This window comes from Gadus morhua, chromosome 9 (assembly GCF_902167405.1).
Source record: "Gadus morhua chromosome 9, gadMor3.0, whole genome shotgun sequence".
In the NCBI taxonomy this organism is placed as follows: domain Eukaryota; kingdom Metazoa; phylum Chordata; class Actinopteri; order Gadiformes; family Gadidae; genus Gadus; species Gadus morhua.
The window spans coordinates 3,390,234-3,416,241 of record NC_044056.1 but is presented as its reverse complement, the minus strand read 5'-3'; the positions used below and the strand labels follow the sequence as shown (position 1 = coordinate 3,416,241).

Genomic DNA, 26,008 nt, shown 5'->3' with positions numbered 1-26,008 from the left:
CAACATGTGAAATCGCCATTTAGATAGAGTTGGATGTAACGAATGGGTTATAAACGTGACGTTTTGGGGTAGCCTGTAACTTAGTTTCTGATTGCCGTTAACTTGAAACTCGCCAGATGAATGGGCTCCGCCTTGTTCCCCAAACATTCTCTGGAAGTTCAGCGGACATAAACGCGGGTCTGGCGATAAATAAAAGTACCCTTGACATGATTCCCCTTGGTCAAGTGAAAAATGGTCGATGAAATGTGCAGTTAATGAGCTCTAAGTGAATACAATAGCGTGAGTTTTATTGTGGTATGATTCTGAAAGCCATAACTTCACTCAGTCCATATCCATAGCCTATCCAATTAAAGTTGTAAATAATCCTTTTGGTTTATCCGTAATAAATGGGCTTGTCATCCCGACGTCATGTGTTTGGGAGCTGCACAAGGGAATTCTGTGGTTGTGTTTCAGCGTTTGACAATTTTGGGAACAAAAAAAAAAAACTTAGATTTTTTAACTTTTGTAGTCTTTGGGATAGAGTTAGCCAAGTTGATCAGTCTATTCTTTTCTGTGTTAAATCGTCAAATTAAGGGGTTTTCAATTTGTTCTTTTTTAAATGGTTCATTTTGACCCCTGTTAAATTAGATATAGCCCTTTTTATCGAAATATGTTCACCTTTATAGGAGAGGCTAGAGAGGATGAGAGAGAAGAAGAACAGGCTACCAAACAGGATGAGAGAGAGGAAGAACAGGCTACCAAAGAGGATGAGAGAGAGGAATAACAGGCTACCAGTGAGATAGAGGAAGAACAGGCGACCAGTGAGAGAGAAGGGGAGGAGAGTGAAGGGAGAGAGAGAGAAAGACACAGTGATTCAGGAGGAGTGGATCCATCCCCCAGAGTAGAGGCTCAACGGGCCTGCTTTCCATAGAGCACAAGCTTGCAAAGAAGCTGGACTTCAATGACCTCATTGATGACTTTGCCACCACAAAAGTCCGGCGCATGGCATTTCGCACCTAAATAGTTGCACACAAAGTTAATGTTAAAATGTTCAAATAAATTGTTTGTTGAGTAATGAGTATTTTTTTGAATTTCCGTCATTTAAGGGTAGGGTAGGGACTGAGAAAGTAGAGGTGTGTGTGTTTTTTTTTGGGGGGGGGGGGGCCCATTGAGAGAATTTTGTCCCGGGCCCAGCCAAACCTGTCAGCGGCCCTGGGGACAGCGATAGGCTCGGGGGGCCTCTGACAGACCACAGGGAAGAGACCGGGCCTGCGGGCTATGGCGAGTGGCGGGCAAAGTCATTGGCCAGCTCCATGTAGCGGGCCAACCGCTGCAGCCACTCCTCGCCGTGGTTCTCCCGCAGCTGTTTGGCCAGGCGTGTGGAGCTGTTGCCGAGGGTCCTCTCCCGTAGCATCCGGATGACACGGATGTCACACGCATACCTTTGTGGACAGGTATAATTGTATCAAATTATTTAGTTTGGCTGGACAAAGAGTTTTCTATGGGCAAAATGTTATAAATATTTTTGATCTAATATTGATGGGGTTTAGTGTGATCAAATATTGCTATTTGCTGGATTACTGATTACTGAAAAAAGATATTTGCTTTCATGATCTGAACTCACTTGCGGGTCAGGATGAGGCGGAACTCCCCGCGGAGAGCCAAGCTCAGCTGGTCCAGGACGGTCTGGCTCGTGGACAGGTAATTTGATACTTTACTTCATGAGGCCCGTCAAGAATGACCGTTACAACGTTGACGTGCTGACGTCATCAGTACATGACAGCGCCAGTGTGACTTTATTAGGGAAGCGTAATGCATTCACTTGAGAAAATAAATTCTGCTCTGCTTATCTGAATTAACGAGTTAAGTATCTCAGAATTCTGGGATAACAAGTTACGGTCAAGGGACCGCATTGCATGGGCTATACGCTGTCTTTGCCGAAATTTAGCCTACATGACGACTAATTGTTTCTGAAGTTGTACAAGAAAATATTATCCCATGTGTGAATTAGGCCTATTATTTGGTCGTAAAAAGAGCCATCTGAAGTTTGAAATTCATGTGGTCATGCATCTGTCTCAGCGGAGACCGCCCTGTCAAAATATAAACTCAAAGAGCCATTTATCTGCTGGTATATTAGCAACAGTGGCAGAGAACCGCCCCGAAGACTTGCGTTTTCGAGTTTCACACTTGCCTTTCAGGCAGCTAAAATAGGGCCCTTAAAGTCACTTATCACTTAAAGTTTACGTTTAGGATGAACTGGGTAGAAGGGTGAAAACAAAGCAACCTAAAAGTGAAACACATTCGTGGGAACATCTACAACAGTGTTGGGAAGAGCTTCCTAAGCAATATTTGATTTCCATTGTAGGAAGTTTGTTCTGCTGTTATGTCTGCAAAAGGTGGCTACTTTGATGATTCAAAAATTATGATACAAATCGTTTAACAAAAGGATTCCAGGATTTGGGTTTTTTGTCTACAAATGTTGATTTATTTTTTCATTTATCTTTGTTAATACTGTAATGATTATGTGACAATATTGAAGATATCACTTGACTTACAGGTTACACAAAACGTACCCCCAAGTGGACAAATATTAAAGTAGAACTTATTGCGAATATTCAATATTAAGATCTCCCCTTCCTCTTGAACACTTGCTGTGAACTCTTTTCGTGTATTGGGGACTGAGGTCACCCTAGGTTAGGGAACCAACATGTTTTGTCCTATGAAGGTGTGCCTTCTAGCGTATTGCTGTTTTTCTGTTGGCAATGTACTGTATCTTTGGAACAATTGTGTAATGAATTATCTTTGGCACTATTTAGAGCATTACCTGTCCCACATTTACTGCGATTTAGCATAAACCTCAACTTTTAATGCAATTAGTGTGGTAGAAATTAACCTTACATTCTATGTTAAATGATTATTATTAGGCCTACATATCATATATATACTTTAATAGTGGAAAAGAGCTGATCACCTTTGGCCTAGATGTTATGTGACACCAGTGAGTGGGTCCAGGACATTCTCACCTGATGGGCCATGTGGCACATCAGTCAGAGAGTCCAGTCTACTCCCATTTTGATGTACTCTCTGAAGACAATGCTTACATTCACACGTGTGCATCATCTCTGTTTGTATAAGGATAATATATGTTCTAAGGTCACATTGGTAGCCAGAAGACATGAGAATATACTGACATCCACACAGTGTGACCCAGAAAAACATTCTATGCACATCAATATTTGATGAAAGTCCAACTTTGTATTGTGTAAAGGATTGGGGATATAAGGAGCTGAACGGGGTTCATTCAGGAGTGTGTATTCGCGAATACCATTCGGCTTTGTTGTCTCTCGTTTGCGGGTGGCAATAAACTCTCCATCTATACTTGACCTGGACTCTCCGATTCCTCTTTGCTTATAGCTAGTTGAAGTGAATTAGATAAGTTGTTATTATTAATGCTACCACATTAGCATCTGACTGAAAGTGTGCAGAAACGTATTATCTATCAAGGCTGTTGGACTGGAAAACTAAATTATTAACAGCATATAGAATATTTGAACTGAAATGATCCTTTACCAAACTGAAACGTTAAATAATGGGATCAGCTAGACAGACTAATTTTCATATTTTGTTTTACAAGCTCTAAGGATGGACATGGAAACCCAAGCAGGTTTATGATGAGGATTTATTTATCTGTGACAGTCACTCTACATTAGCAATCAAACCAATGTTAAGCAATTAATATTAAAACTGTGCACAGTAAGATGTTGATGCATCTTATTTGACATCCTTCACATATTTGGACTCAGTGACTTTTGCTACCACTGCAGTGTAAGCCACACCATTGTAGCGGCCGGTGGTTTGGAACTGCAGCTCGCAGCCATTCAGGCATGTGATCTTCACTGTGGCCGAGTAGGGGAGGTCGATGACTGCTCGTCCCACTGACACCTCAACTGTCAAGGTCTTTCGTGCCGGGACCGTCACAGTGAACTCATCTGATTCGGTTATGGTCTCAGAGGCGGTCATTGAGGAGGTCTGCTCCGCTCCCCTGGTCACGCTAAACCCACCAGACACCTGCACCATTCCCAGGATGTCTGATTTAACAGACATGCTGACGGCGGACTCAATCTTAGTGGTGGTGCTCCAGGTGGTAGACTTGGTCACAGATCTGCTGTACGCACATTTATGCTCTTGAGCCACAGTACTGCCATTGTGATATGACACCGTTTTTATGCATTCTTTGTTTGCCTAACACAAAAGAAATACATTTTGTTCAGGCAACACACAAATAATACTTAATAACCAGTACAGAAAATAGAAACTTATTTATTTAGTCTAACGTTTAGACTTTAACACTTTATTAAACTCCCGGGGGAGAAATTCGAAAGATTTACGTGCTGACACAATTTTATTGACCTTATGTAATTAAACAAAAGACATAACCGTCAACCCCATATCAAATGATAATGTTTATACGCTGGACAGCACTCATCAAGTTGTCCTTTATTGAACGCAAAGTGGGCCAACAAGCATTTGATCAAAACAAATCTTTCTTCATTCTCCTTAAAAGAAAAACACCTTATTACAACTGCTGATTTAGATAGGGCTTTATAAAATACATTTGATTGATTATATGCAAGAAAAATCTGCCCTATGAAAGATAGGTATAACACATCCTTTTGTTAGTGATAGGAAAGAGGACTAAAAGGTGCCAATTTCTGTCCTGGACACAACCTTCTACAAAAACAGTTGCTATTCATGCAGGAAAATAATCCCATTTCAATTGCTTTTCGGAGTTAATAAAGAAACACTAGTTAATTGAAATGTATTGACCCACTTCTCCTGCCATATTCAGACTCAGGTCTTCCACACATGTAGCAGCACTCACCTGGGGTGTGTACACGGCCAGGCTGGGATAGGTCATGTCGGTTAGAACAGACGACTGGATGGCATTTATGAAGCGGAATCCCATTTTGTCGATGTCATGACCAAATCTCCCCTCCAACCCCAGGCAGACTCCAGACCCCACATCAATAGAGTACTCGGTCTTCAGGCCCCAGTCATTCATGTAGGCCTCGAACTTGTTTCCAGAACTCGTCCAGAACCTGATGCCACCCAGACGTGTCCCGACACCGTTCCCCCACAGGGACAGCTCGGTGATGCGCTCGCTCGGGCTGAACGTAAACTCTTTGTGAAAAGTGCCTGACCGTCCAAAGGTCCCCACACGCCCGTCGGTCAGTTCTGCCCGCACAGCTTTGATCTGCCAGCCACCCACTGCCACTCCTATCTTCTTGAGGGTGGCGCCATTGTGGAGGCCATGGAAAGCAAATGGAACGCCTCCATCTCCACCGATGTCAATCATTGTAGTCCCCGTCGTCAATGACCTGAAACAGAAATGTAAATCAATATATTCATGCATCCTCCCAATGCTTGACAAGAGATGCTGACATTTCGAGCTGTGAAAGGAAATCAAAGAACAAGATTCAAGGCAGAAACGTATGGGCAACCAAAGCTGGCGGTGAATTCATACAAAATAATACTTTGTTAAAAGTATTTTCTTTAAAAGAAAGTAAGAATAGTGAAGTGGATCATTATTATGAAATATTTGTCACCACATTACCTTTAACAATACTGCAATAATGCAAATAATGTTATTTATTTACTCATCAATTGCCTTAATAATTATTTCCTAATGGTGATGCATTTCTAAATTATCCAGGATATTAGATTATTATAAAATGGGGGTCATGGGAAAGGAAATACAATGCCTGAAGCACCATATACAATTATGGAAAAGGTCATTCTGCAACATATACCGTCTATAGTATATATAATATATATATATACTGTATAAAGTATATACAGTTTATTATTGTGTTATTAAAGGGACACTTCACCCATTTGCATTAAGCTTTGTATTGTTAGAAACCCAGTAGGGGTGCAACGGATCACAAAACTCACGGTTCGCATCGTATCACGGCTTTTGAGTCACGGGTCGGATCATTTTCGGATCAACGGCAACAAAGAAGATGACAATACAAATGTGAGTATAAATATCTTCAAATGTGTAAAAACTAAATAAAGTGAAAAATATGGTAATATTCCTGCTTCCTTTAAGCATATCTAAAATAATAGCTTCTGTCCACATAAAATAAAAACTTGACTACAACCAAACATAAACTGCCAATTTGCTGCTTCTGGTTCTGGTCCGGTTTCCGTTTCAATGGGATTTACAAAACGCCAAATAAAACACGACAAACTATGTTTCGCTACGATACTTGATTAGGAACAGCAACGAACACTACTAACCACTCGGTGAGTTGCCCATGTTTAATAACCTGAAACAGAAATGTAAATCAATATATTCATGTGTAGTGGTATGAGGCAACGCTGCTACTAATAGACACAGGCTTCTGTTTCACCACGCCCTCTCCGGCTCGTTCGTCAATCATTGCTTGTCGAGGGGATAAAATTAGGCCGTGCCCTTCCTCCTCTCGCTTCCTGCCTCTTTAGGCCCGTCCAGTGGACGGGCCTCATGAAACGTCAAAGCCTCTCTCAGCCAGATGAACCACCAAAGTGGTTCGTGCTCGAAGCTTCAAATGAGTACGCTAGGGACATCTAGTGGTGAATGAAATTATGACAACCCAACCCAAAATGTGATTTTTGCTTCGTGTGCCGATACAACATTAAATCTTTTGAGAATTGAAGTGATTTCAGTGATACATGTGTGTGAGTGTGCCATTCATAAAATGGCACAGAGCTCATGCTAGAAAATAAATCATAATAAGTCAGCTGTCAGGAGCAAAGTGACAGGGACCCAACAACACTGAGCTAGGAGGAGCTGGGGATTGAACTAGCAACCTACAGCGTTTTACTAAAACTCAAACCGTTACTATAATAGATCTGCCGAGATCCTCATCGCAATCGGGGCAATGTATTGGGGTCGTTTACCGCCGCTGACCAGAGCATAGGTGAGTCATGGTGAGCTTTTGGTTGTTAATTGCCTGTTAGTCTGGTGCTAAGCTCACTTTGCGCTCCTCTCCCTTTAACAGTCTGCTTGTCGCATGGTGCGTGGTGGCTGTCTCCCCCGCTACGCCGATCCTCTTCACTCCTCTCCCTCTTTAGAAGGGACGCAAAATAACCGGACTGAGAACCGGGGTTATGAACGCATAACCGGGAGCTGAGCCTTCCTGGTTATCTACTACATCATTGCTATATTATCATTGCTGCTGCTTCGCTGCCACTTCCGCCGACTTGGTTCGGGGCTCTGTCTGCTGCCCCTGGTCGGCTTGCCTCCTGCTGTTAGCCCGGTGTCCCGCTGCTGCTGTGCGTGGTGCGGTGTGTGCGTGTGTTGCTGCCGCTCGGGTGGGCCGCTGCGAGCTCCGCCGGGACTCACCCCTGGTTTGGACTGTGTGTGCAGTGCGTGTGTGTGTTAGGAGTTAATCTCATAAGTTTTGTGTCGTTGTTCATTTAATTTTCATTTGGAAGGGGAACTTCTCAATCTGAGCCCTTGTTTATTTTTGTTTAAAACATATGTTATGATTACTCGTTGAGTTTATCTCTGGTCAGAGACTCTTTAATTTTCTTGTTTTCTTTAATTTTGAGTGATTTTTGGTTACTGCAAATTGATACTTTTAAGTTTATTGATTGATTTTCACATCTTTTGGCTTGTTATGTGATATTGTTTGTCAGTTGTGAGCCCTCCTAACTGTGCCTCTTTCTCGTAGAGCTGAAGGCCGACAGTCAGGGCCGTTGCACCAAATCCTGGGCCCTGTATACAAGAGGTACTTATGCCCCCCCCCCCCCCCCCCCCGAATTGGGAGAACAATTGGGAGAACAATTGTTGACGGGGGGGGGGGGGGGGGGGGGGGGGAGACGTGGCCGTGGCCGTGGCCGTGTGCGACTCCTAACACTATGGGCTGGTGGATAGTTCAAAAGATTTTTTTTTTTTTTTTTTTGCCAAGGGCCCCCCCTCTGCCTTGGGCCCCCCCAAGACTGCCTCACTTTCCCCCGCAGTCCGTCGGCCCTGCCGACGGTGGTGGCGGTGGTCCTCCTGGGTGGTGGTGGTGATCCCTTGTGTGCGTGTGCTTTGTTTAAGATTTTATTCGTTTGGACTTCACGTTTTTGCTGTGTGTGTGAGGTGCTCTTGTTTCTTTTGTTGGATTTAATTTTCCCCTGACGACCACTCCTCCAGCCGGTAAGCCTCAGCTTGTACCCACTTCCTTCCCCAGTTGGGCTTACCTCTCTTTTTCATCTTTTTGTGCCAAACTGTGTTCATTGTAATAAAGTGCTTCATGTGCTTCAAATACTGCCAAAAAACGGTATATCAATGAAGAATCTTATGTACTTTGCGCTCCTTACTTAGGCCATCTCCTTACTACCACCTCTCAACCCATGTTCTGCTGATGATCTTGTAGAAAACTTTAATTTGAAAATTTTGAATGTCATGGATGTCATTGCACCTTATAGGTTAAAACGATTTCTGGAAAGCAAAAGGCACCCTGGAGAAAAACTGCTTCTGTAACAGCACAGAAAAAAGAATGCAGGAAGGTTGAACGCATCTGGCGTAAAACAAAACTTCATATTCTCCATGATATCTACTAAGAGAGCCTCCGTGCCTACAATTTAGACTTAAAAAGTGCTAGAGAAACATTTTTCTCCAATATCATTAAAACCAATACTAATAATGCAAAAACTCTATTTGCAACTTTTGACAGACTGACCAACCCCCCCCAACACAAATTCCACCTGATCTCCATTCCAGGCAGAAATGCAATGAGTTTGCAGCTTTTTATATTGATAAAATTGAAGGCATCAGACGTGCCATCAATATCTCCACTTCAAACAAAAATGTTCAGGCAAAAGTAACGTGGCAGGGATGGCATGCTTTAATGTTATTGACTCTAAAACTCTTGTGGAAAATGTTACACAACTAAAGCCATCCACCTGTTGCCTTGATTCTTTATCTACCAACCTTTTTAAGAATGTTTTTGACTGCCTAGCAATAGACATATTGCAGAATAGTTAACTCTCTCCAGTCAGGCAACTTCCCAAAAGCCCTGAAAACTGCAGTTATTAAACCCCTTTTAAAAAAGCGGAGCCTAGATACCTCTATTATTAACAACTACAGACCAATATCCAATCTACCCTTCATAAGTAAAATCATTGAGAAAGTTGTCCTCCAGCAACTTAATCACTTCCTGGCATCAACTGGTTGTTATGACACCTTCCAATCAGGATTTCGACCCCTGCACAGCACTGAGACCGCCCTCATTAAAGTTGTAAACGACATCCGTCTTAACACAGACTCTGGCAAAACCTCAATACTAATGCTACTAGACCTCAGTGCTGCATTCGACACTGTAGACCATACAATACTTTTGGACAGGTTAGAAAACTGGGTGGGGCTTTCAGGCACAGTCTTAAATTGGTTCAGATCCTACCTACAAATTGGGAACTACTTTGTTTCCATTGGCGACTTTGTATCAGAATCAACCAACGTGATGTGTGGAGTCCCACAAGGTTCGATCTTAGGACCCTCTTTATTCAACATCTACATGCTCCCACTAGGGCATATCATGCAAAATAACAATATTGACCATCATTGCTATGCTGATGACACGCAAATCTATGTATCGCTATCACCAAATGACTATCGGCCCATAGATCTGCTGTGCCAGTGCATTGAGCAAGTGAAAGACTGGATGTGCTGAAATTTCCTTCAGCTAAATGAGGATAAAACAGAGATAATTGTATTTGGTGCTAAAACGGAAAGGCTTAAAGTAACCCAACACCTTCACTCTCTGTCCCTGAAAACCTCAATCAAAGCCAGAAATCTAGGGGTTATCATGGATTCTGATTTACATTTCGAAAGTCACATCAAATCAGTTACAAAATCTGCATATTATCACCTTAAAAATGTAGCAAGACTTAGAGGGCTCATGTCCACCGAAGACTTACAAAAACTTGTACATGCCTTTATCACTAGTAAGCTTAATTACTGCAATGGTCTCCTTACAGGTCTCCCAAACCAGAACTGAACAGAAGACTGCAATGTTTTCATTGCATTACTCCGAGGGATGTATTTGGGGGCCCTCTCACATATATAGTACAGAACCATTTTACTCTTACCTGTAAACATTTAGGGACAACACACAACACATGTTAGAACTGGTTATATTCAAACTGCAATTGTTGATGCTGTAAATGCTGCTTGGTGCACAGACAAACACACACACACATACGCACGCACCCACACACGCACGCACGTGCGTGCATGATTGTTGATATGGCTGATCAGTCCTTGCACTGGCTGTGTGGGGAGGTGCCCTACTGCATGGAGCACGTCTGTGGCATGGATTCTGTTATGATCCATCTCATAATTCATAGGAGAGAAGAGAGAAACACTGTTGCATTGCGTGTGGTTGTATTCAGGTTAATTGACGTCAGTGTGGGACACACAAGCGTTTCATTCACTTGTGTGAATGAGGCACTCGGTAGTACCACCCTCTAGTGGTCGTCCATCGACATTACATCTGCAGTGAATATCTTACTGCCATAATAGCAGGCCTGTCGTACCAGTTACTCAAGTGCGCATGTGCCAAGCGCGAACGCATACACCACAAGCAAGCACATGCGCACGAACATACACGGAAACACACACACACATGCACACAAACACTACACACACATAAGCACACACCGCACGTCAACACAAAGGCAGCGACACAGACGCCCATTGGGTCGTAAAGTAGTCTGGCCCATGGTCATATTCTAGGATTGTTGTTGTTTAAAATCGAATTACTCCGCCTGTATCTTTCGGCATTGAAGCCTATTTATTTATTTATTTATTTCAGCAGGTATTAAAATTGTATACCTGATTTCATACCTGATTGAAACAGCTGTTATTGAGCAATACCTGATTTCAAAAGTGTTGTTATTGAGTTCCAAATCATATTCTAGGACTGTTGAAGTTCCAAATCGAAGGTCTGCTTGATTGATGATTTGTATTTCTACTTTTCATGTATTTGAATTGCACTCGCTAAGCCTGTTTTTAAATTGTTAAAATAAAATATGGAGGAAATAACTTCCCTATAATGTCGAATTTGTCCTTTGAAATAATTGACTTTGCAGAGTTGGTGTTTCCATTGCGACCAAAATTTGAGAGTGTGCGACCGAAATCTCCATCTGGTCGCGCATGTGCGACCAGTAAATTTGTCCCTTTTTTTTAAAGGTACGGCCACACCAACCGCGTTACTCGCGTAATGGTACGGCCACACCAACCGCGTTGCTCGCGTTAGGGGCGTTGAAAATCGGCATTTTTGCATAGGGAACCATTGGTTTAGGCGCGGTACACGCGTTGAAGCGTTGAAGCGTTGCGTTGGGGGCGTTAGGCGCGGCAGTTGCACGTAATTACGCACGTAAACGCAGTAACGCGCCCAACGCACCAACGCCCGGAGTTCAGAAAATTGAACTTTCAACGCTCCAACGCGTGACGCTTAGCCGCGGTAGCCAATCAGCGTGGAGCTTGACCCGACGTCACTGGCAGAGAGTAGTGAGCTTGCACAGAAGCATACGGCCGACATCTTTCTTTTTTCTGGGTGGAAATAGTAACATAGTTACGCCATTAAATGCGTTTATGGAAACATTTCTAGCGAGAAATGTGCATTTTACTTTCATAATGTTCGCTCGGTGAATGTGAAGGATGTTTGGTTTGATAGTTATGACGAAGAGGGAACGCTCCGTTCACTTGCATGGACAGAGTCTCTGGTTGCTAAGCAACCTCAACGTCTTGGCGGACTGCTTCTCTGCTGATCAACACTGCGAATGCTGGAAACACACCAGACACACCATGTGAAGTTATTTAACCCGATTATTGTTATTTATATCCGAGATTATTTAATCTGACCTGATCTAAACTCCATCACCCAAACACGGCGGCGTTTGGGTTTCCTACCTCGGACTCCAGCGCAGCCACGGCCGACATTTTTCTTTATTCTGGGTGGAAATAGTTACATAGTTACGCCATTAAATGCGTTTATGGAAACATTTTTAGCGAGAAATGTGCATTTTATTTTCATAATGTTCGCTCAGTGAATGTGAAGGATGTTTGGTTTGATAGTTATGACGAAGAGGGAACGCTCCGTTCACTTGCATGGACATGGACTCATCTAGCTGCGTTGGCGCGTTGACGCGTTGGAAGCGTTGAACCACCACACACTGGTCAAGCGTCAGGTTAGGCGCGTTACTCGCGTTGTCCAACGCGAGTAACGCGGTTGGTGTGGCCGCACCATTAGGGGCGTCCAAACTCGGCATTTTTGCATAGGGAACCATTGGTATAGGCGCGTAGACGCGTTACATGCGTTGAAGCGTCGCGTTAGGGGCGTTTTAGGCGCGGCAGACGCACGTAATTACGCACGTAAACGCAGTAACGCGCCCAACGCACCAACGCCCGGAGTTCAGAAATGTGAACTTTCAACGCTCCAACGCGTGGCGCTTAGCCGCGATAGCCAATCAGCGTGGAGCTTGACCCGATGTCACTGGCAGAGAGTAGTGAGCTTGGACAGAAGCATACGGCATCTTTCTTTATTCTGGGTGGAAATAGCAACATAGTTACGCTATTAAATGCGTTTATGGAAACATTTTTAGCGAGAAATGTGCATTTTACTTTCATAATGCTCGCTCGGTGAATGTGAAGGATGTTTGGTTTGATAGTTATGACGAAGAGGGAACGCTCCGTTCACTTGCATGGACAGAGTCTCTGGATGCTAAGCAACCTCAATGTCTTGGCGGACTATTTCGCTGCTGATCAACACTACGAATGCTGGAAACACACCAGACACACCATGTGTAGTTATTTAACCCAATTATTGTTATTTATATCAGAGATTATTTAATCTAACCCGATCTGAACTATATCACCCAAACACGGCGGCGTTTGGGTTTCCTACCTCGGACTCCAGCGCAGCCACGGCCGACAACTATCTTTATTCTGGGTGGAAATAGTAACATAGTTACGCCATTAAATGCGTTTATGGAAACATTTTTAGCGAGAAATGTGCATTTTACTTTCATAATGTTCGCTCGGTGAATGTGAAGGATGTTTGGTTTGATAGTTATGACGAAGAGGGAACGCTCTGTTCACTTGCATTGACATGGACTCATCTAGCTGCGTTGACGCGTTGGAAGCGTTGAACCACCACACAATGATCAAGCGCCTAGGCGCGCTCGCGTTATCCATCGCGAGTACGCGGTTGGTGTGGCCGTACCACGTCAAACGTGGAAGGGGCGCGTCGATGAATCCGGTATCTTTAGCAGGCCAATGAGTGTAAGAAGGATATGGAATGTCAGTGGCTATTGTGTCGAGGGGGAGGGTCCTAGAGATTATCAAGTGAGCGTAAACGTCTGTGCGAAGGAGAAAGATTTCACAAACCTGCTACGTGCGTTTACAATGAGCAAGCAAACTATTGACTCGTTTTTCCGACCTTCGGCTAGTGTGCCAGTGCAAGTCAGTCCTTCACGGTTCTTATTTTACAAACCCTGCACCCGCCCGTACCCGCAATACTTCAAAGCGCATCCGACCCGTGTTCCGACAGTAGCCCGACCAGACCCGCTATAAATTGATATCGACACCTGACCCGCACCCGATGGAGAATTAGAAACATTAGATGGGAATTAGCCTACACTATCTGGTGTTTGGCGTGGTGCTTTAGATTGTTGTGCAAAAACAGCACATCATCCACTGTTGACGGTTTTAGTTGACTCCTTTGCTCCTGATTTACATATCCAGCACCGGTGAAGTCTCGCTCGCAATCGCAAAACCCGCGCCCGACCCGCGCTGTTCAGGCGTCCGACCCGACTCGTTTCATCCAAATTGTGCGGGTCACCCGAACCAGTGCAGGACTCTGCTTCAGGTGCCATAAAGGGCTTTGCACACGGGAGGCATTTGTCGGGCCTGATAATGCATTCCCAATGGAGAGGCGAGCGGGCTCAGCGTCCTGACAAGCGGGCGCACTCCCGTGAAACTGTCGCTTCCGTACTTGTCGAACGCATGCATGCGTAAACCTGGAAACCGTTGGGATAGATGAGAATCACAATATAATGTGACGGCACATTTGAAACAGCACATTGTAATTTCTGCATCTATTATCAAAATAGTTATTAGTAATAGAGTGAACATTTGTAGGAATGTGAATATTTGGTTGGCATGTTGATTAACGGTGTGTGCCCCCAAAATCACCGGTTTATTAGGACGCACACAGTGTGACTTTATTAGGGAAGCGTAATGCATTCACTTGAGAAAATAAATTCTGCTCTGCTTATCTGAATTAACGAGTTAAGTATCTCAGAATTCTGGGATAACAAGTTACGGTCAAGAGACCGCATAGCATTGGCTATACGCTGTCTTTACCGAAATTTAGCCTACATGACGACTAATTGTTTCTGAAGTTGTGCAAGAAAACATTATCCCATTTGAAATTCATGTGGTCATGCATCTGTCTCAGCGGAGACCGCCCTGTCAAAATATAAACTCAAAGAGCCATTTATCTGCTGGTATATTAGCAACAGCGGCAGAGAACCGCCCCGAAGACTTGCGTTTTCGAGTTTCACACTTGCCTTTCAGACAGCTAAAATAGGGCCCTTAAAGTTACTTATCACTTAAAGTTTACGTTGAGGATGAACTGGGTAGAAGGGTGAAAACAAAGCAACCTACAAGTGAAACACATTCGTGGGAACATCTACAACAGTGTTGGGAAGAGCTTCCCAAGCAATATTTGATTTCCATTGTAGGAAGTTTGTTCGGCTGTTATGTCTGCAAAAGGTGGCTACTTTGATGAATCAAAAATTATGATACAAATCGTTTAACAAAAGGATTCCAGGATTTGTGTTATTTGTCTACAAATGTTGATTTATTTTTTTAATGTAGGCCTATCTTTGTTAATACTGTTATGATTATATGACAATATTGAAGATATCACTTGACTTACAGGTTACACAAAACGTACCCCCAAGTGGACAAATATTAAAGTGGAACTTATTGCGAATATTCAATATTAAGATCTCCCCTTCCTCTTGAACACTTGCTCTGAACTCTTTCCGTGTATTGGGGACTGAGTTGACCCTGGTTAGGGAACCAACATGTTTTGTCCTATGAAGGTGTGCCTTCGGCTGTATTGCGTTGTTTCTGTTGGCAATATACTGTATCTTTGGAACAATTGTGTAATGAATTATCTTTGGCACTATTTAGAGCATTACCTGTCCCACATTTACTGAAGCGATTTAGCATAAACCTAAACTTTTAATGCAATTAGCATCTGACTGAAAGTGTGCAGAAACGTATTATCTATCAAGGCAGTTGGACTGGAAAACTAAATTATTAACAGCATATAGAATATTTGAACTGAAATGATCACTTACTAAACTGAAACGTTAAATGATGGGATCAGCTGCTAGACAGACTCATTTTCATATTGTTTTACAAGCTCTAAGGATGAACACGGAAACACAAGCAGGTTTATGATTATGATTTATTTATCTGTGACAGTCACTCTACATTAGCAATCAAACCAATGTTATGCAATCAATATTAAAACTGTACACAGTAAGATGTTGATGCATCTTATTCAACATTCATAACATATCAGACTCAGTGACATTAACATTCACTGCAGTGTAAGCCACACCCTTGTAGTTGCCGGTGGATTTGAACTGCAGCTCGCTGCCATTCAGGCATCTGATCTTCACTGTGGCCGAGTAGGGGAGGTCGATGACTGCTCGTCCCACTGACGCCTCAACTTTCACGGTCTTTCCTGCCGGGACCGTCACATTGACCTCATCTGATTCGGTTACGGTCGCTGAGTAGGTCATTGAGGAGGTCTGCTCCGCTCCCACGGTCACGCTAAACTCAGCAGACACCGACGCCACTTCCGGGATCCCTGCTGTAACGGACAGGCTGACGGTGGTCTCAATCTTAGTGGTGGTGCTCCAGCTGTTAGACTTGGTCACAGATCTGCTGTACGCACATTTATGCTCTTGAGCCGCAGTAGTGCCATTCTGATAAGACACAGATTTTACGTATTCTTTGTTTACCTTCAAACACAAAAAAAAAGCATATTTTTCAGGCAACACACAAAATAATACTTAATAACCAGTACAGAAAATATCAATTCATTTATTTAGTCTAACATTTAGACTTTAACACTTTATTAATCCCCCAGGGGAGAAATTCAAAAGATTTAAGTGCTGACACTATTTTATTGACCTAATGAAATTAAACAAAATACATAAATGTCAACCACTTATCAAATTATAATGTTTATACGGTGGACAACACTCATCAAGTTTTCCTTTATGGAACGTAAAAGGAAAACTTGATCAGAACAAATCTTTCTTCATTCTTCTTAAAAAAAGCACCTTGTGACAGTTGCTGATATAAAAAAGGGCTTTATAAAATACTTTTGATTAATATATTAGAGTAATAGATACTATGAAAGATAGGTATAAATCATGCTTTGTTTATGATGGGAAGGAGTAAAAATACGTGCCAATTTCGGTCCTGGACACAACCTACTACAAAAACAGGTGCTATTGATGCATGAAAATTATTCCATTTCAATTGCTTTTCGGAGTTAATAAAGAAACACTTGTTAATTTAAATGTATTGGCCCACTTAGCCTGCCATATTCAGACTCATGTCTTCCACAAATGGCAGCACTCACCTGGGGTGTGTACATGGCCAGGCTGGGATAGGTCATGTCGGTTAGAACAGACGACTTGATGGCATTGATGAAGAGGAATCCCATCTTGTCGATTTCACCACCAGATCTCCCCTCCAACCCCAGGCAGACTCCAGACCCCACATCGATGGAGTACTCGCCGGTCTTCAGTCCCCATTCACTCATGTGGGCCTCGAACTTGTTTCCAGAACTCGTCCAGAACTTGATGCCACCCAGACGTGCTCCGCCGCGGCCTTCCCACAGGGACAGCTTGGTGATGATCTCGCCAGGTTCGAACGTAAACTCACGGAAACTGTGATCCTTTCCAAAGGTCTCCACACGCCCGTCGGTCAGTTCTGCCCGCACAGCATTGATCTGCTTGCCGCCCACTGCCACTCCAATCTTCCTGAGGGTGGCGCCATTGTCGAGGCCAGTGAAACTAAATGGAAAGCCTCCATCTCCACCGATGATTTCCAGTGTAGTCGCCATGATTAATAACCTGAAACAGAAATGTACATCAAGATATTCATGAATCCTCCAAATGCTCGCCAAAAGATTCAGACATTTGGAGCTGTAAAAGGAAATCAAAGGACAAGATCCAAGGGCGAAAACTTATGGACAACCAAATCTGGCGGTATTTATACATAAAATAATACAAAAATTAAAAGGGTTGGCGTTAGCACTATGCCATTTCCTATGCTAATACATAGTGTGTTTAAATGTGATCGTTAGTGTTTAATTATGGTCGATAGTGTTTAAATGTTCTTTTCCCTCTCTCAACCTCATCCCTCACTCTCCACCTCAAGCTGGTGTGTGGTGAGCGTTCTGGCGCCGATTGGCTGCCGTGCATCACCCAAATGGGTGCTACATACTAGTGGTTGTTAGTGAGGTCCCCCCCCTTCACTGTAGGCGTCTTTGAGTGTCTAGAAAAGCGCTAAATAAATTCAATGAATTATTATTATTATTGTGTGTGTGTGTGTGTGTGTGTGTGTGTGTGTGTGTGTGTGTGTGTGTGTGTGTGTGTGTGTGTGTGTGTGTGTGTGTGTGTGTGTGTGTGTGTGTGTTAATCGGGAGAATTCCCGGTGGGTCGTGAACATTTTGGGGCTGCCGGGCTGATTACTGCAGGATAACAATATTGTGTTTATAAAAGTTCCTTGCTGCGCCGTCCGGCCAGCAAGATCTGTGCGCTCGCAGCCTGGCTCTGACTCGCTGTCTTGAGTCCCACAAACAAACACAAGCAAGCACTCCCAACCTTTTTTACGTCGCAACCAAGTGAAATCAAAATCATGTTATTTAACGTATGGCCTTGTTGCCCCGGCATGTGGCCTTTGTGCCCTAAAAAATTGCCCCGCTGCAGCCCCAGTGGCCTTGCCCCTAAAAAAACGAAATTCCCGTCCTGCTAGACTAGAGGGTACAATATAGCTAATGGGGATTAGAAATGTGTGGGTTGATTCCGGTCATGCGCAGTGAGTGCACTCTGAGGTAGTAGACGGACAGGAAGGCCATCCAGTTTAACTTCTTGCTCTAAAGATAATTCCACGGTTCTGGACCTTGGTGACCACAGCGCTGGCTACGGGCATGTATATACGCATAATATGAGGCAGAACTATATATTAGAAGCTAGCGAGCGTGACTGTTCCCCTTTAAGAGGTACGATGTAAGAGCTGTTATTGTTGTGTAGTTGGAGTTGACTGCACCTGCCTCTGTATCACTGGCAAAAAACGCAAGCAAGAATTACAGTTAATTAAATGCAGGATTTTACTGTTGTAGTTGGTTGAGGCGGAGTTCATTCTGAACTATTTTGTTTCAAACTGCAAATATTATTTTTCTTACGGATTATTCTGCAGATTCTGTTCTCCATTAATTGATTGATTCTTTACTTCATAGAAATTCAGAAACTAGTGAGAAATGCCGTCAGGATTACCCAGAAATCAAAATCCCATAGATCCCGGTTAGACCACCCAGGATCCTCCTTACCTGTCCTGGTGGCTCCGCTCTGGTCTTTCTTCCCTTTCCAGGAACCAATGGAATCGTCAGTATGGATCTGACCGCACTGTAGAGAGCTCTTTGTGAGTCTTCTCTTATAGCCGACCCTAACCACGCCCCTCTGCCCACACCACACTGCAGTGATGACACCAGAGTTGTTTGGTGAGAAAAGTTGAGTGAAATTAAGGCAAGTTGTCTGCCAGTTAACAGTTTACGCCCTGTTTTGGCACTGCAAAGGTGGAACAAGATCCGTGTCGATGTCAGGACTGCCAACCAGCTTCTGCAAGTGACTCAAGACTCATTTGTTCAGAGTTCACAGAGAGTGAACACAGAGTTCACCACAGCTTCTTCTCTTCCCTCACTCTGCTAAAAACACCTCTCTTACGCACTTGTTGTATGTTGTATGTCCTGGCACTTAAAAATAGTAGCTTATCCTTATCCCATAGTGTCTTATCCAAGGTAAAAAATACGGAAATTGCCTTTCGTAAAAACAAAAAGAAACAAGGGGCTCTTACAAATATCTCACAGTATATAAATAAGAGAAGTAAGGAAAAAAATAACTATACCATAATTTTTTGTCTAGTAGATCTAACCATTTCTTTCATGAAACAGTAATACAATTTAATTTGGCGCATGGTTCCCCCCTTTTCTGGTGCTCCCTGCTGTAGGATTTAAAGCATGGTCTACAGATGTCAGATACAGAATACCAACATCACACCAACATGACAACAGGGAGCACTGTACAATCCCCCATGGGGTACATCAGATATCTCAACCCATCGTGTAGATTACATACAATACAGAGCAGAATCAAGCAGGTAGAGGCCTGGGTGGTGGTGGGTAGGGATGGGCATGATTAATCGACGATCGACTAATTGATCGTTATGAATTTCATCGATTACGTAAATATTTAATCGATAATACATTAAAAATATATAAATTTTACCTTTATATAGAAAAGCAGATCATTAAGAACAAGTTCTTATTTACAGTGCTAATGCTAAAAAATATCTTCACACGGTGTGTCTTTTACAATTACCATTCGTAGTGTTGTCTCATCTCTCATCTCATTTTCGTCCGCTTATCCGGGGTCGGGTCGCGGGGGGAGCAGCTCAAGCAGGGGGTCCCAGACTTCCCTTTCCCGGGCCACATTGACCAACTCTGACGGGGGGATCCCGAGGCGTTCCCAGGCCAGTGTTGAGATATAATGTTGTAGTGTTGTTCAGCAGAGAAATAGTCTGCCAAAGACTTGGCGTTGCTAAGCAACCGGAGACGCTGGGGTTGACATGTCACTGGTACTTGCGGAGTGATACCAAAGCCGTCATTAGAGGCAAAACATCCTTTGTTTTCCTTGACAGCAGTCAATTATATTCATGATTATACTTACTAACAGTGAATTATCTAATATAATTCACCGCCGGAAGTTGTGAAGGGCCCATGCAAGTGAACGGAGCGTTCAATGGCATTGAGAAGACCCGTGTAATAAACCGGACTACACCACCTCTTCTATTCCACATGGAATTATATTCCGATTGAGCTGTTCTTACACTTCTAATCGGATCAGAAGTGTCCATAAACGCAGGAGAATGAATGATCAATTTTCATTGCATTTGAATAAAGCATATAAATACCGTATTTCCCGCACTATAAAGCGCACCGGAGTATAAGCCGCAGCAGCTAAATTGAATGATGTGTACATATATAAACCGCAGTGGACTATAAGCCGCAGGTGTTTTAATGTCTAATTACCATTAGGCCTGGCCCAAATGCCATTTTTCAGGTTTCGAATACTCGTTGGTTTTTCCGAGCGAATATTCGAATACTCGTTCCAGAACACCATCAAAAAACAACATTAATAATCCCTATGCTCCCTGGAACCGATTTTGACAGTATCTGCATATTTTGTTGAAGATTTAATAGCTTTTGAACGTTAACTGGTAGGCCTAAGTAGGTTGAAGTTCCTTAGTTTTTCCCAGTGAAAGCGAACAGCTGTTGTTCCGTTCCAAATCAGCTGTCCTCTGCCATCTCAGCCCTTACGGGAGCTTTTCAATTCATCCTGGAATGTGCATCTTTTCAGGGACTTAGTACAATAAATCCATAACAAATACCGAATATTGATTGTCTTATGTGTCCATATTATATCCATTATATTGTCCGGGTATTCCCAAGAGGCTCAAGCCAGTCACAGTTGATTGGCGCGGCTCTGTACAGCGAACGTAAACAAACAACTAAGCTAAGATTAGCATTTCGCTAAGTATTACTTACCAAGATCCCGCTAATGTTGTGTTATAAAGTAAAGGGAAACAAGATATCGATTCTTCCTCCACCTCTCTCGCTTCTCTGCTTGGTGTCGCTGACGCTTATAGTTTGCCTCCCTCGCTCTGGTAACGTCACCTACGTGAAAAAAAACAACGAAGCTCTGAATACTGATTTAAGCTTTGAATACAAATTTTCAGAGTGGCCGTTAGCTGTAAAAATCCATAGATTAGCCGCACCGTTATATAAGCTGCAGAATCGAAAAATTTAGAAAAAAAAGGCGCGGCTTATAGTCTGAAAATGACGGTAGTTAATTTTAATATAAAAATATTAACGATTAATTGATCGTTAATTCTCCCGACGATCGACTAAGACAATTTAATCGAATGCCCATCCCTAGTGGTGGGTAAAATTTTGCTTTGTTAGAGATGGAAGGTCTTACGTTGAACGTCTTACCCAGGGATTCCACCGGACGCGGAACGGCTGCGACTCTGCCCTGCTTGCATTTACACCGGGCGCGTTATGGCAGCGCAGCGCTGCCTTGCGAGCCTGCAGTATTCACGCAAGATCACGCAATAATCCTAAACCTAATGTACTTACCTTCCACTCCCAAAACTACTGCAATTAAATGCCAGGCTTTGTCCTTTCTGACATTGTCATTATAAAAAGGATGATTTGAGACCCTTTGATTGATTGACTGCTGAGCTGGTGCCACCGGTCATGACCTAATAATGTTGGGGTGAATTTGTGATAGGCTACATGAGCTGAGTATTGTGTTTTATTTTGAAAATTGATCAATGGCTTTCATTTTTTCACTTCCTGCCCTGCTCGATCTGCTCTGTTGAAATTGACGCGGTTCAGCAACGGCTTGCGGCAAAAATAGAAATGCTAGGGAAAGATAGCGCTGCGGCACGGCGAGCCGCTCCTGGGACGCTGCTGAGACGTTCCACAGCCACGCCCGGTGGAAATGGTCTCATTGATTAGAGTGGAACCGATCTGCTGCGGTGACCGCGGCCAAGACGTGCCGCAGCCGTAACGCTGCCGTAACGCGTCCGGTGGAATCAGGCCTTTATCAGTTTACGTGCGTTTGATTGGCCAGCCTTAGCCGTCCCAACAGCCACTCTAAATGTAAATGTAAATGGATTGCATTTACACTGCTCAAAAAAATAAAGGGAACACTAAGAAATGCCACCCCACACCATTACTGACCCACCGCCAAACCGGTCATGCTGGAGGATGTTGCAGGCACTAGAACGTTCTCCACGCCGTCTCCAGACTCTGTCGCGTCTGTCACATGTGCTCAGTGTGAACCTGCTTTCATCTGTGAAGAGCACAGGGCGCAAGTGGCGAATTTGCCAATCTTGGTGTTCTCTGGCAAATGCCAAACGTCCTGCACGGTGTTGGGCTGTAAGCACAACCCCCACCTGTGGACGTCGGGCCCTCATACCACCCTCATGGAGTCTGTTTCTGACCGTTTGAGCAGACACATGCACATTTGTGGCCTGCTGGAGGTCATTTTGCAGGGCTCTGGCAGTGCTCCTCCTGTTCCTCCTTGCACAAAGGTGGAGGTAGCGGTCCTGCTGCTGGGTTGTTGCCCTCCTACTGCCTCCTCCACGTCTCCTGATGTACTGGCCTGTCCCCTGGTAGCGCCTCCATGCTCTGGACACTACGCTGACAGACACAGCAAACCTTCTTGCCACAGCTCGTATTGATGTGCCATCCTGGATGAGCTGCACTATCTGAGCCACTTGTGTGGGTTGTAGACTCCGTCTCATGCTACCACTAGAGTGAAAGCACCGCCAGCATTCAAAAGTGACCAAAACATCAGCCAGAAAGCATAGGAACTGAGAAGTGGTCTGTGGTCACCACCTGCAGAACCACTCCTTTATTGGGGGTTTCTTGCTAATTGCCTATCATTTCCACCTGTTGTCTATTCCAGTTGCACAACAGCATGTGAAATTGATTGTCAATCAGTGTTGCTTCCTAAGTGGACAGTTTGATTTCACAGAAGTGTGATTGACTTGGAGTTACATTGTGTTGTTTAAGTGTTCCCTTTATTTTTTTGAGCAGTTTATATGGTGCTTTTTCTAACCATTAGCCACCCAAAGCGCTTTAATATTTTTTCCTCACATTCACCGTTTACGCACACATTCACACACCGACGGGCCGGTTACACATACAATACTGGTAAGAAACGATGTTTGTTAATGTATTGCGTATATCATTAAATATAACCTCAGCTACCGCATATCGTATGTGTGTTAAGTTTACTTTGCCGAGATTTATTAGAGGACTCGGTGTTTCTGAAGTTGTGGAAGAAAACGTTATTCCACGTGTGAATCAGGCCATATTATCTGGCCATGAACTGAGCCATTTGAAGTTTGAAATTCATGAAGTCAAGCATCTGTCTCATCGGAGGGGCTGGGGCAGATGTCTCTCTAGCTGTACGTCCACACCAGAAGCGAATTGAGCGACCAAATCGCCGGAAGTCATTCACTTTCTATGGGCAAGAGCGACCAAAGCGACCAACGCTACCAGCGGCCAAAGTTGAGCGACCAGAGCGTCAAAAAAAAGTTGAAAACGTTTTAACTTTATGCAAATGACTATGACACGCTTCAGCGGCCAAACACTGACAGCCAATCGGAATGTAGACGCTCTTCGCTTGCGTGGATCCCAGGGAACACCGGCAGGCACTTTGGTTCCTACCTACCTTTATTCACTCACTGAACAAAATGTTGGCTGAAGTATTAATCGCGGCTGTAACTGGGCACCCGGTGTTGTACGACCCAACCCTTTTTCAGTTCAGAGATCGAAACGCCATAGTGGTTTGGATACCAAGTGATGATAAGCGGGAGTATTTATACATCTAGAACGTTCGTATTTAAGCGGGAATCATTTTCATTTGCTTTCCATGCCACCAATCTAACCAACCAATCGCGTGTAGCATGCTTCAAACAAAACCCAAAAAGTTTTTGAAATCGTCACATAAACAAACTAATCGACAAGACGAGGGATAAATGACAATATATCTCTTGTCTTTTATCCCTCTATTCCCCACTATTCACGGAGCCTGAGGTGAATAATTCTTAATTAAATAGTCTAGATAGATAGATAGCCTAGTCAAGTCTTTATTAATACCAAACGTCACAAATCGTCGGGAATCCATTTAGGTGGTTCGGCCCACACAGGACAGTAGCCTACAAGACCACACAGAACAAGTCTGACTGGACATACACACAATACATCACATTAAAAATAGACACGCGTTGATAGATAGATGGATATGTTCCATTATTTGCTTTGCGGAGCCAACCAGTCCTGTGCACGTATGCAAATTAGCCATGTGCGCCAATGTCTATTTGTTTTGAGTGCGACGAATGAGTGCAGATGGAGATCAGTGAAACATATTTTAACTAGCCTACTACAGCACGCAGGGTTTTTTGTTCTCGGTTGTAATTAGCCTACATTTTAGGAGTTTTTTTATATTGGGGGGAATCATTGTTGTCGAAGCACTTTATCCAACAAGCAAAACCGTCTCGGCAATATGGCCAAAGTGTATGGGAGTTCACTCTTTGATATGGCTGTCTGTACTAAAAGCAGATGGCTCCTTTAAATGCGTCTGCATAATTGAATTGTACGTCATGAGCGACTTGAGCGACCAAAGCGAACAGAAATATTTGCAGCGAAACTTTGTGAGCGACCAAAGCGTCTTTGACGCTTTGGTCGCTCCTGGTGTGGACGTACGGTTAGGGGCCATTTATACGTAAAGGAGGCGTCGGGGGTTTGTCAGAATGTAGGCATTTGTTTGACAAAGGAAGTATGTATCAATAATAGTGTTAAACATTTGGCTCAATTGTAACAATATTTACCTTATATTCTGGACTAGAATTTATACTTAAAGTTAACCTTACATATACTTATTATCTAAATGAACTGAGAAATAGACTGATGTCATTGACTACAGAGGGATGTCTGTCTGAGTGTTCGCTGGTCAACCCAGGACCCTCTGAGGTGTTACGAACGGCAAAGGGACAGGGCCTTGAGCCTGCTCCCCCACTGCTGACGCGTTTCTCTCTCTACCAGTATTCCAACAGTTTGGCGGAGAAGCCTCCAATATTTTGCACCATACTAGCAGCCTATTCGATGCAGAATGGGTTAGGACTCTGGAAACAGAGTAGTCAATGATCAGCTGATTCAATTGACGCCCATTGTCAAGACAACTGGTACAAATGTTGCCTTAGGTTGGATTAACAAGATCATGATTGTACTTGGTTCCATACGTTTTTTCTGCCTCTGCAGTTGAGCAGGAAATAGAATAGTGATTTTACTCTGCTGCAACGACTTACGGGGGGAAACCCCTGAAATGTTTCAAAAGACAATCGGGGATACACACAGTGTATAAAATACAGTCTCCTTTGTCTTGTCTATCCATTTAACTGTCTATGCTCATTTGTAATACTCAAATTAAAATAGATAAAACACAGATAAACCTAAAATGATTAATGCTCACCAGTTGATTGACCTCAAAAGTGTTTGCTTTTGCTATCGGCAAACTAAAATGGTGAATTGTCCATTGAAGCCTAAACGTGTGGTGTGAGAGAAGTTTGAATGTTTTCAGACATGTTACTTTTCCATCGAAGTCGATTAGAAGCACATAACTCCATCCATTCCACGGAACAGATACTCTACCAGCAAAACCAGAAATTCATGATATGAATGCAGAATGATATCTGAAACCCTCAATTTGTTGTTTCCCTCTCAAACGTGATTGGATTGTGCAGGCGCCACTGATTAGGACAGCCTTCAGCCTATCAGCAATCACCTTCGCTTTCCGCCAAAGTCAACTCCATGGTCAGATTTAGATGAGAGACGATTGCTGATTTGATTGATGAAAAATCAGAGAAACTCACACATAGATACAATTATTAGCTGGATTTTCTTTTCTGATATTAAGTTGAGCAATTGTTTTTATGTTCTTGAGTATACTGTTATACTGTTTACTATTGTGCTATTGCCTTGTGGTCAAGTGAGAAATGTTAAATAAAGCAACATGGTAAAAAGATGAAAATTACTTGATT

General features: G+C 43.3%; 2 protein-coding genes across 2 annotated transcripts; both read right to left on the bottom strand.

Annotated features, from left to right (window-relative positions):
* Nucleotides 1-3,640: 3,640 nt before the first annotated feature.
* LOC115550929 (aerolysin-like protein) lies at nucleotides 3,641-6,311 on the bottom strand. The gene is made up of 4 exons (XM_030366332.1): nucleotides 6,283-6,311; nucleotides 5,935-5,953; nucleotides 4,862-5,357; nucleotides 3,641-4,221 (listed from the first exon to the last, which is right to left on the bottom strand). The coding sequence occupies exons 1-4, from the start codon at nucleotides 6,299-6,301 to the stop codon at nucleotides 3,751-3,753; spliced, it is 1,005 nt and encodes a 334-aa protein (XP_030222192.1). The 5' UTR covers nucleotides 6,302-6,311; the 3' UTR covers nucleotides 3,641-3,750.
* A 9,171-nt stretch (nucleotides 6,312-15,482) lies between these two features.
* Nucleotides 15,483-18,863, bottom strand: LOC115550932 (aerolysin-like protein). The gene is made up of 3 exons (XM_030366335.1): nucleotides 18,666-18,863; nucleotides 16,692-17,187; nucleotides 15,483-16,062 (listed from the first exon to the last, which is right to left on the bottom strand). Exons 2-3 carry the CDS (start codon nucleotides 17,175-17,177, stop codon nucleotides 15,604-15,606), a joined length of 945 nt encoding a protein of 314 aa, XP_030222195.1. The 5' UTR covers nucleotides 17,178-17,187; nucleotides 18,666-18,863; the 3' UTR covers nucleotides 15,483-15,603.
* Nucleotides 18,864-26,008: the final 7,145 nt, after the last annotated feature.